The sequence below is a fragment of the Bombina bombina genome, chromosome 1 (genome assembly GCF_027579735.1).
Source record: "Bombina bombina isolate aBomBom1 chromosome 1, aBomBom1.pri, whole genome shotgun sequence".
Taxonomy (NCBI): domain Eukaryota; kingdom Metazoa; phylum Chordata; class Amphibia; order Anura; family Bombinatoridae; genus Bombina; species Bombina bombina.
The window spans coordinates 352710318-352722720 of record NC_069499.1 but is presented as its reverse complement, the minus strand read 5'-3'; the positions used below and the strand labels follow the sequence as shown (position 1 = coordinate 352722720).

At 40.2% G+C, this 12403-nt stretch overlaps 1 protein-coding gene across 1 annotated transcript in view; it reads right to left on the bottom strand.

Moving 5' to 3' along the window:
• PTPRN (protein tyrosine phosphatase receptor type N) overlaps positions 1–12403 on the bottom strand; it is a 339294-nt gene that overhangs the window by 16998 nt on the left and 309893 nt on the right. The window contains exons 20-21 of the mRNA XM_053698177.1: positions 4451–4504; positions 3955–4019 (exon numbers count right to left, since the gene is read on the bottom strand). Of these exons, the coding sequence (XP_053554152.1) occupies positions 3955–4019; positions 4451–4504 (119 nt within the window). The remainder of the gene's footprint in view (positions 1–3954; positions 4020–4450; positions 4505–12403) is intronic.

The window sequence follows — 12403 nt, the reverse complement described above, 5'->3', positions numbered from 1 at the left end:
CCCCTAATCTGCCCCCCACAACGTCGCCGACACCTACCTACACTTATTAACCCCTAATCTGCCGAGCGGACCTGAGCGCTACTATAATAAAGTTATTAACCCCTAATCCGCCTCACTAACCCTATCATAAATAGTATTAACCCCTAATCTGCCCTCCCTAACATCGCCGACACCTACCTTCAATTATTAACCCCTAATCTGCCGACCGGAGCTCACCGCTATTCTAATAAATGTATTAACCCCTAAAGCTAAGTCTAACCCTAACACTAACACCCCCCTAAGTTAAATATAATTTTTATCTAACGAAATAAATTAACTCTTATTAAATAAATAATTCCTATTTAAAGCTAAATACTTACCTGTAAAATACATCCTAATATAGCTACAATATAAATTATAATTATATTATAGCTATTTTAGGATTAATATTTATTTTACAGGCAACTTTGTAATTATTTTAACCATGTACAATAGCTATTAAATAGTTAAGAACTATTTAATAGTTACCTAGTTAAAATAATTACAAATTTACCTGTAAAATAAATCCTAACCTAAGATATAATTAAACCTAACACTACCCTATCAATAAAATAATTAAATAAACTACCTACAATTACCTACAATTAACCTAACACTACACTATCAATAAATTAATTAAACACAATTGCTACAAATAAATAAAATTAAATAAACTATCTAAAGTACAAAAAATAAAAAAGAACTAAGTTACAGAAAATAATAAAATATTTACAAACATAAGAAAAATATTACAACAATTTTAAACTAATTACACCTACTCTAAGCCCCCTAATAAAATAACAAAGCCCCCCAAAATAAAAAATTCCCTACCCTATTCTAAAATACAAATATTACAAGCTCTTTTACCTTACCAGCCCTGAACAGGGCCCTTTGCGGGGCATGCCCCAAGAATTTCAGCTCTTTTGCCTGTAAAAAAAAACATACAATACCCCCCCCCCAACATTACAACCCACCACCCACATACCCCTAATCTAACCCAAACCCCCCTTAAATAAACCTAACACTACCCCCCTGATGATCTTCCTACCTTGTCTTCACCATGCCAGGTTCACCGATCCGTCCTGGCTCCAAGATCTTCATCCAACCCAAGCGGGGGCTAGACATCCACTGAAGAAGTCCAGAAGAGGGTCCAAAGTCTTCCTCCTATCCGGCAAGAAGAGGACATCCGGACCGGCAAACATCTTCTCCAAGCGGCATCTTCTATCTTCTTCCATCCGATGACGACCGGCTCCATCTTGAAGACCTCCAGCGCGGATCCATCCTCTTCTTCCGACGACTAGACGACGAATGACGGTTCCTTTAAGGGACGTCATCCAAGATGGCGTCCCTCGAATTCCGATTGGCTGATAGGATTCTATCAGCCAATCGGAATTAAGGTAGGAATTTTCTGATTGGCTGATGGAATCAGCCAATCAGAATATAGTTCAATCCGATTGGCTGATCCAATCAGCCAATCAGATTGAGCTCGCATTCTATTGGCTGATCGGAACAGCCAATAGAATGCGAGCTCAATCTGAATCAGCCAATCGGAATTCGAGGGACGCCATCTTGGATGACGTCCCTTAAAGGAACCGTCATTCGTCGTCTAGTCGTCGGAAGAAGAGGATGGATCCGCGCTGGAGGTCTTCAAGATGGAGCCGGTCGTCATCGGATGGAAGAAGATAGAAGATGCCGCTTGGAGAAGATGTTTGCCGGTCCGGATGTCCTCTTCTTGCCGGATAGGAGGAAGACTTTGGACCCTCTTCTGGACTTCTTCAGTGGATGTCTAGCCCCCGCTTGGGTTGGATGAAGATCTTGGAGCCAGGACGGATCGGTGAACCTGGCATGGTGAAGACAAGGTAGGAAGATCATCAGGGGGGTAGTGTTAGGTTTATTTAAGGGGGGTTTGGGTTAGATTAGGGGTATGTGGGTGGTGGGTTGTAATGTTGGGGGGGGGGTATTGTATGTTTTTTTTTACAGGCAAAAGAGCTGAAATTCTTGGGGCATGCCCCGCAAAGGGCCCTGTTCAGGGCTGGTAAGGTAAAAGAGCTTGTAATATTTGTATTTTAGAATAGGGTAGGGAATTTTTTATTTTGGGGGGCTTTGTTATTTTATTAGGGGGCTTAGAGTAGGTGTAATTAGTTTAAAATTGTTGTAATATTTTTCTTATGTTTGTAAATATTTTATTATTTTCTGTAACTTAGTTCTTTTTTATTTTTTGTACTTTAGATAGTTTATTTAATTTTATTTATTTGTAGCAATTGTGTTTAATTAATTTATTGATAGTGTAGTGTTAGGTTAATTGTAGGTAATTGTAGGTAGTTTATTTAATTATTTTATTGATAGGGTAGTGTTAGGTTTAATTATATCTTAGGTTAGGATTTATTTTACAGGTAAATTTGTAATTATTTTAACTAGGTAACTATTAAATAGTTCTTAACTATTTAATAGCTATTGTACATGGTTAAAATAATTACAAAGTTGCCTGTAAAATAAATATTAATCCTAAAATAGCTATAATATAATTATAATTTATATTGTAGCTATATTAGGATGTATTTTACAGGTAAGTATTTAGCTTTAAATAGGAATTATTTATTTAATAAGAGTTAATTTATTTCGTTAGATAAAAATTATATTTAACTTAGGGGGGTGTTAGTGTTAGGGTTAGACTTAGCTTTAGGGGTTAATACATTTATTAGAATAGCGGTGAGCTCCGGTCGGCAGATTAGGGGTTAATAATTGAAGGTAGGTGTCGGCGATGTTAGGGAGGGCAGATTAGGGGTTAATACTATTTATGATAGGGTTAGTGAGGCGGATTAGGGGTTAATAACTTTATTATAGTAGCGCTCAGGTCCGCTCGGCAGATTAGGGGTTAATAATTGAAGGTAGGTGTCGGCGATGTTAGGGAGGGCAGATTAGGGGTTAATACTATTTATGATAGGGTTAGTGAGGCGGATTAGGGGTTAATAACTTTATTATAGTAGCGCTCAGGTCCGCTCGGCAGATTAGGGGTTAATAATTGTAGGTAGGTGTCGGCGACGTTGTGGGGGGCAGATTAGGGGTTAATAAATATAACATAGGGGTCGGCGATGTTAGGGCAGCAGATTAGGGGTACATAGGGATAACGTAGGTGGCGGCGGTTTACGGAGCGGCAGATTAGGGGTTAAAAGTGTAATGCAGGGGTCAGCGATAGCGGGGGCGGCAGATTAGGGGTTAATAAGTGTAAGGTTAGGGGTGTTTAGACTCGGGGTACATGTTAGGGTGTTAGGTGCAGACTTAGGAGGTGTTTCCCCATAGGAAACAATGGGGCTGCGTTAGGAGCTGAACGCTGCTTTTTTGCAGGTGTTAGGTTTTTTTTCAGCTCAAACAGCCCCATTGTTTCCTATGGGAGAATCGTGCACGAGCACGTTTTTGATGCCGGCCGCGTCCGTAAGCAACTCTGGTATCGAGAGTTGCATTTGCGGTAAAAATGCTCTACGCTCCTTTTTTGGAGCCTAACGCAGCATTTGTTTGAACTCTCGATACCAGAGTTAAATTTATGGTGCGGCCAGAAAAAAACCCGCGGAGCGTTAACAGCCCTTTTACCGCCGAACTCTAAATCTAGGCCACAGTGTTTGAAATTGTTCTTCTCTCAACCTGAAGACTAGCACTTATTTTTATACAATACAACTATGGCCCCTCTGGTGAGTCTCCTCAGTACTGAGAGCTTTCTTCTATCACTGGATATAAACAACCTAATTGTATTATATATATTTATATACAAATTGTTATTCAAACACTATTTTTTCATTTTTGTTTTATAATTTCAGTTTGGCTCTGGTAAACTAGCATTAAACTTTCTGTCAGTAGGAAGAGGGTATTCTGGCTAACCACTATATATCAGTATATGTAGTAGTAGACCAATATATTTTCCTAAACGCCCTACATTCTCACCTTTAGCCATGCGATTCAACACCATGTCTACCAAAATGTAGGTTCCTGTCCTTCCAGCTCCATCACTTAAACAAAAACATACAAAATAGTTCACATTATCTTGATTGATAGATGAATGAAAAAAGGTTTAAAATGGCAAACTTCATAGGTTGTGTCAATTAAACCACTTCTACCAATCAGACTGAGATGTGAGTCGTGTAAGTAAATTATATGTTACACTTCTATATAACGTAAATTGATTTACACATAAAGGGTAAAACAACAGGTTTCCTTATAAAAGATACCACTATTTTGCTTTATTTACCTTAATATATGTTACAACATATCTAGTCCAATCCATTTACATCATTATATGAATTTGCATTACAGTATTATTCACTCATCTTTTTATTTAAGTATGTCCACTGATGTTTAATAACGGCAATAGATCCTGAAATATGAAAGGAAGAGCCCACACTTTATATAGGAATATTAACAGTTCTGACTTGTATCTTACCTGCAGTGCACAATAATGGGACATGAGCGACCTCTGAAAGACTTGTTCACTTTTCTATAAAAGAAGAGTTAGAATTACATCAGGCGATGGTTTAGCCGGTATGCTTTTACTGAACATATCTTTACTAACGTCTGTAAATTAAATTTGCACACCACACACAGAGATATATTAGATCATACACCAAAGAAAGTGAAAGAACAAAACACAGCTTTTCATTATATAGTAAGTGGAAAAGCATAGCTGTATACAATATTAGTGTCCCCTGATAATGGCTGTACTTTTTTATTTCTATGTTAATTGAAAAGATTACAACAAATCTCTTAATATTAATAAGGAGATATAGTGAGAAAAAATGGAAAAAAAAGAGATGGAAAAAAACAGTGCAGATGAGGGAGAAAAGAGAGGAGAGATAAGGGAGATAGAGGGAGAGGCAAAGAGAACACAGAATAGAGCTGAGAGGAGAGAATGGAGAGAACAAGAAAGCGAGAGGAGGGAGAAATAGTGATAAGAAACAAAAAGGCCTGATGATCTAAAGCTCTCTATCTAAAAACAGAATTTATGCTTACCTGATAAATTACTTTCTCCAACGGTGTGTCCGGTCCACGGCGTCATCCTTACTTGTGGGAATATCTCTTCCCCAACAGGAAATGGCAAAGAGTCCCAGCAAAGCTGGCCATATAGTCCCTCCTAGGCTCCGCCCACCCCAGTCATTCGACCGACGGACAGGAGGAAAATATAGGAGAAACCATAGGGTGCCGTGGTGACTGTAGTTAGAGAAAATAATTAATCAAACCTGATTAAAAAACCAGGGCGGGCCGTGGACCGGACACACCGTTGGAGAAAGTAATTTATCAGGTAAGCATAAATTCTGTTTTCTCCAACATTGGTGTGTCCGGTTCACGGCGTCATCCTTACTTGTGGGAACCAATACCAAAGCTTTAGGACACGGATGAAGGGAGGGAGCAAATCAGGTTACCTAAACAGAAGGCACCACGGCTTGCAAAACCTTTCTCCCAAAAATAGCCTCCAAAGAAGCAAAAGTATCAAATTTGTAAAATTTGGCAAAAGTGTGCAGTGAAGACCAAGTCGCTGCCTTACATATCTGATCAACAGAAGCCTCGTTCTTGAAGGCCCATGTGGAAGCCACAGCCCTAGTAGAGTGAGCTGTGATTCTTTCAGGAGGCTGCCGTCCGGCAGTCTCGTAAGCCAATCGGATGATGCTTTTAAGCCAAAAGGAAAGAGAGGTAGAAGTCGCCTTTTGACCTCTCCTCTTACCAGAATAGACGACAAACAGAGAAGATGTTTGTCTGAACTCTTTTGTAGCTTCTAAATAGAATTTTAGAGCACGGACTACATCTAAATTGTGTAGCAAACGTTCCTTCTTTGAAACTGGATTCGGACACAATCTCCTGGTTAATATTTTTGTTGGAAACAACCTTTGGAAGAAAACCAGGCTTAGTACGCAAAACAACCTTATCTGAATGGAACACCAGATAGGGCGGAGTACACTGCAGAGCAGATAGCTCAGAAACTCTTCTAGCAGAAGAAATAGCAACCAAGAACAAAACTTTCCAAGATAACAACTTAATATCTATGGAATGTAAAGGTTCAAAAGGAACCCCTTGGAGAACTGAAAGAACTAGATTTAAACTCCAGGGAGGAGTCAAAGGTCTGTAAACAGGCTTGATCCTAACCAAAGCCTGAACAAATGCTTGAACATCTGGCACAACTGCCAGTCGTTTGTGTAGTAAGACAGATAAAGCAGAAATCTGTCCCTTTAGAGAACTCGCTGATAATCCTTTATCCAAACCTTCTTGTAGAAAAGAAAGGATCTTAGGAATTTTGATCTTATTCCATGGGAATCCCTTGGATTCACACCAGCAGATATATCTTTTCCATATTTTATGGTAAATCTTTCTAGTTACAGGTTTTCTGGCTTGAACCAGAGTATCTATCACCGAATCTGAAAACCCACGCTTTGATAGAATCAAGCGTTCAATTTCCAAGCCGTCAGCTGGAGGGAGACCAGATTTGGATGTTCGAATGGACCCTGAACAAGAAGGTCCTGTCTCAAAGGTAGCTTCCATGGTGGAACCGATGACATATTCACCAGGTCTGCATACCAAGTCCTGCGTGGCCACGCAGGAGCTATCAAGATCACCGAGGCCCTCTCCTGCTTGATCCTGGCTACCAGCCTGGGAATGAGAGGAAACGGTGGAAACACATAAGCTAGGTTGAAGGACCAAGGCGCTACTAGTGCATCCACTAGAGTCGCCTTGGGATCCCTGGATCTGGACCCGTAGCAAGGAACCTTGAAGTTCTGACGAGACGCCATCAGATCCATGTCTGGAATGCCCCATAATTGAGTTAATTGGGCAAAGATCTCCGAGTGAAGTTCCCACTCCCCCGGATGAAATGTCTGACGACTCAGATAATCCGCCTCCCAGTTTTCCGCTCCTGGGATGTGGATCGCAGATAGGTGGCAGGAGTGATTCTCTGCCCATTCTATTATTTTGGTCACTTCTCTCATCGCCAGGGAACTCCTTGTTCCCCCCTGATGATTGATATAAGCAACAGTCGTCATGTTGTCTGATTGGAATCTTATGAATCTGGCCTTTGCTAGTTGAGGCCAAGCCCTGAGAGCATTGAATATCGCTCTCAGTTCCAGAATGTTTATCGGGAGGAGAGACTCTTCCCGAGACCAAAGTCCCTGAGCTTTCAGGGATTCCCAGACCGCTCCCCAGCCCACTAGACTGGCGTCAGTCGTGACGATGACCCACTCTGGTCTGCGGAAGCTCATTCCCTGGGACAGGTGGTCCAGGGTTAGCCACCAACGGAGTGAGTCTCTGGTCTTCTGATCTACTTGAATCACTGGAGACAAGTCTGTATAGTCCCCATTCCACTGTTTCAGCATGCACAGTTGTAATGGTCTTAGATGAATTCGCGCAAAAGGAACTATGTCCATTGCTGCAACCATCAACCCTACTACTTCCATGTGATGTCTGAGATAATCTCTTTCAATTCTGGCCCAAAGAGAGTTTTACCCTTGAAGGGAATATTAAGCAATTTTGTCTTGGATGACCAAGACTTTAGCCAAAGCGCTCTGCGCGCCACAATTGCAAACCCTGAATTTTTCGCCGCTAATCTAGCTAATTGCAAAGCGGCATCTAAAATAAAAGAATTAGCCAACTTGAGTGCGTGAACTCTGTCCATAACCTCCTCATACGGAGTCTCTCTACTGAGCGACTTTTCTAGTTCCTCGAACCAGAACCACGCTGCTGTAGTGACAGGAACAATGCACGAAATGGGTTGCAGGAGGTAACCTTGCTGTACAAAAATCTTTTTAAGCAAACCCTCCAATTTTTTAACCATAGGATCTTTGAAAGCACAATTATCCTCAATAGGAATAGTAGTGCGCTTGTTTAGAGTAGAAACTGCCCCCTCGACCTTAGGAACTGTCTGCCATAAGTCCTTTCTGGGGTCGACCATAGGAAATAATTTCTTAAATATAGGAGGGGGGACAAAAGGTATGCCGGGCTTCTCCCACTCCTTATTCACTATGTCCGCCACCCGCTTGGGTATAGGAAAAGCGTCGGGGTGCACCGGAACCTCTAGGAACTTGTCCATCTTGCATAATTTTTCTGGAATGACCAGGTTGTCACAATCATCCAGAGTAGATAACACCTCCTTAAGCAGTGCGCGGAGATGCTCTAATTTAAATTTAAATGTCACAACATCAGGTTCAGCCTGTTGAGAAATTTTTCCTGAATCTGAAATTTCCCCATCTGACAAAACCTCCCTCATGGCCCCTTCAGATTGGTGTGAGGGTATGACAGAGCAATTATCATCAGCGCCCTCCTGCTCTTCAGTGTTTAAAACAGAGCAATCGCGCTTTCTCTGATATGCAGGCATTTTGGATAAAATATTTGCTATGGAGTTATCCATTACTGCCGTCAATTGCTGCATAGTAATAAGCATTGGCTCACTAGAAGTACTAGGGGCCTCCTGCGTGGGCAAAACTGGTGTAGACACAGAAGGAGATGATGTAGAACTATGTCTACTCCCTTCATCTGATGAATCATCTTGGGCAACTTTAGTATCTGTGGCAGTACTGTCCTTACTTTGCTTGGACGCTATGGCACAATTATCACACAATTTTGAAGGGGGAGACACATTGATCTTCATACATATAGAACATAGCTTATCTGAAGGTGCAGACATGTTAAACAGGCTTAAACTTGTCAATAAAGTACAAAAACCGTTTTAAAACAAAAACGTTACTGTCTCTTTAAATTTTAAACAGTGCACACTTTATTACTGAATATGTGAAAAAGTATGAAGGAATTGTTCAAAATTTACAAAAATTTCACCACAGTGTCTTAAAGCATTCAAAGTATTGCACACCAATTTTCAGAGCTTTAACCCTTAAAATAACGAAACCGGAGCCGGTTACAGTTTTAACCCCTCTACAGTCCCAGCTACAGCCTTTGCTGCGACTCTACCAAACCCAGGGGGGGAATACGATACCAAAAGAAGCCTTCTAGGAACTTTTCCAACTACTTTCAGATCCTCACACATGCATCTGCATGTCTTGCTCTCAAAAGTAACTGCGCAGTAATGGCGTGAAAATGAGGCTCAGCCTACAACTGGGAAGGCCCTTCCTGACTGAAAAGGTGTCTAACACAGTGCCTGACGTTAAAAAAACGTTCCCCAAGTTTATAAGTGTGAATAACAAGCATAAACATGAATAAAATGCCCAAATAAAGCAATCGATTTTGCCCATAAAAGTGTCTACCAGTTTTATAGCCCATAATAAGCCCTTTATTCTGTTTGAGACTAAGAAAATGGCTTACCGGTCCCCATGAGGGGAAATGACAGCCTTCCAGCATTACACAGTCTTGTTAGAAATATGGCTAGTCATACCTTAAGCAGAAAAGTCTGCTGTTTCCCCCAATTGAAGTTACTTCATCTCAACAGTCCTATGTGGAAACAGCAAATGATTTTAGTTACTGTCTGCTAAAATCATCTTCCTCTTAAACAGAACTCTTCATCTTTTTCTGTTCAGAGTAAATAGTACATACCAGCACTATTTTAAAATAACAAACTCTTGATAGTAGAATAAAAAACTACAACTAAACACCACATACTCTTAACCATCTCCGTGGAGCTGTTGCCTGTGCAACGGCAAAGAGAATGACTGGGGTGGGCGGAGCCTAGGAGGGACTATATGGCCAGCTTTGCTGGGACTCTTTGCCATTTCCTGTTGGGGAAGAGATATTCCCACAAGTAAGGATGACGCCGTGGACCGGACACACCAATGTTGGAGAAATGATCCTCCCGCACTGAGAGATCTCTGAAACGATTCTATAAAGGCACATTTTTCTTTACATCTCTAAGGGGCATTCTCTGCATTTCTCTTAATGAAGGAGAGACAAGCCCTGTGCTATATAGCACTGTATGGCATGAAAGTTTTGTTACATTTACATGCTGTGCTTTGTATTTTATATTACTTTAGATTTCAGATTAGGTCCTTTAAAGAGACAGTCAACATCAGAATTTTTGTCGTTTTAAAAGGTTGATAATCTCTTTATTACCCATTCCCCAGTTTTGCATAACCAACACAGTTATATTAATACAGTTTTTACCCCTGTGATTACTTTGTATCTAAGCCTCACCAGACTGCCCCCTTATTTCAGTTCTTTTAACAGACTTGCATTTTAGCCAATCAGTGCTCACTCCACGGTAATTTCACATGAATGAGCTCAATGTTATCTATATGAAACACATGAATGACAGTGAAAAACTGTCTAAATGCATTTAGATTAGAGGCGGCCTTCAAGGTCTAAGAAATTAGCATATAAACCTCCTAGGTTTAGCTTTCAACTAAGAATACCAAGAGAACAAAGCAAAATTGGAAAGTTGTTTAAATTTACATGCCCTATCTGAATCATGAAAGTTTATTTTGGTCTTGACTGTCCCTTTAAGTTTTATTACATTTACTCAGTTGCTTGTGGGACTGGTATGTCCTGAGGTACTATACTCACAAACTGAGATTTCATACTATTTCCAGGTGCTCCCCTGTTTACTTCACTCTCCCCTGTAAGATTCTCTATCCCATGTTTTTCATGCTAATGTTTACACTATAGCAGGTAATGTTGGGTTGATTGCATAATAGTGGAGCAGCTAATAAGTGAAAAAATAGGTAATGCAGAGGATGGTATATTAGTAGGCAGATAAAAACAATGAAAATAACTTCATGTTTTGGCTAAATCCTAAAATCACTCAGTTTATGTAGAACATATACATCCTAAATGGACTGTGCAACCATTGGAGCCTTCCCATCCATTAGGGGAGGGTACTTCCCAGAGGCCCATCAGAGTTTTGTGTGAGGGGTCATGGCATGAGGAGTAGGGTTGGGTGCTCTTTACTAACTCTGACACCTAACAGACATAGCTAGGCAGAATAATTATTCATATGACCTGGTAGTAGCTGCGGGCTATTACCGCAGTGTACTGAAGTTATAATATGGACTGAATAGCAGCCTGGTGTGTCTGATCCAGTGATACCGTGATTAGAATACTGGAGCAGAGGGAGTAGCAGACGATTACTCGATATAATGATAATCACTCTGACACTGAGGACCATTTTCCTTGTTTCTATATTTGACATGGAAAAACCATAATTCAGTAATATAATTCAGTAATCCAGCGATAAAGGAATATCAAATAGAGGGGGCACGTTTCACCCAATCTCTGATTATATGTACCCAACTCACACTTGTAATCACTATCTGTTTTAGTTATATTGCAACAGTGTTTAGCGGACTTTATTTTGTTACTTTTTGGATCACTCATGACTGTGAAAACATACAGGCCTAATCCCAATAATTGGTGATCCAATAAATGCTGATACTACTAGTATCTGGTACTGGAGTGTATTTTAATTGTGTTTGTACTTTAACCAACAATTTGGTTTTTTAATGGTTATAATAAAAGTTATTTTTTATAAAATCCTGGTGGGACCACCCGCCCTTTAGTTTAGGGCCCAGAGTGCTATAAGTGCATACTTTTGGAATCTTGGTATCCTATATATCATTTTTCCATTCGGTTGGGTGCTCTTTGGGTTGGGGCCTGGTGGGAAAATGGGGGCCACCATTATATTGGGGTCAGTGACCCCCTGGCAACGCCACTATGTGCAACCCTGAAAGACTGTAATCTATGCCAAATAATGGGTTAAGAATCAAACAAACATGGCAGTTCAGATACACCAAACTGTGTAGAAAATAATGCTTCATACAGGTTGTATAGAAATAATTTATTTCACATTCTCATTATTACAGTATAATTATTATTCTCCTAAATACGAACGCATACAAAGTTATTGTAACCACTAATTATACACCTGGAGTTTTTAGCTATCACATGTTTGATGAAAAATAGCAAAGCTCCCAACTATCCTGCACAGTTATGCCCTGATTCCCACCCACAGCGCCTCAGTGTTCCAGGTTTCTGAACTGACTGAGCTACGCCCACACCCCTGATTAGACATGCCTTAAAGGGTCATGAAACCCAAAAATGTTATTTCATGATTCAGATAGAGAATACAATTTTAAACAACTTTCTAATTAACTTCTATTATCTATTTTATTTCATTCTCTTTGTATAATTTGTTGAAGGAGCAGTAATGCAGTAACGGTTTCTAACTGAACACATGGGTGAGCCAATCACAATCAATAAATATATGCAGCCACCAATCAACTGCTAGAACCTAGGTTCTCTGCTGCCCCTGAGCTTACCTAGATAAACCTTTCAGCAAAGGATAAAAAAGAAGGAAGCAAATTAAACAAAAGAAGTAAATTGGAAAGTTGTTTAAAATTGTATTCTATATCTGAATCATGAAAGAAAATGTTTGGGTTTCATGTCCCTTTAAGCCCAGCCTGACATGTCCACACAA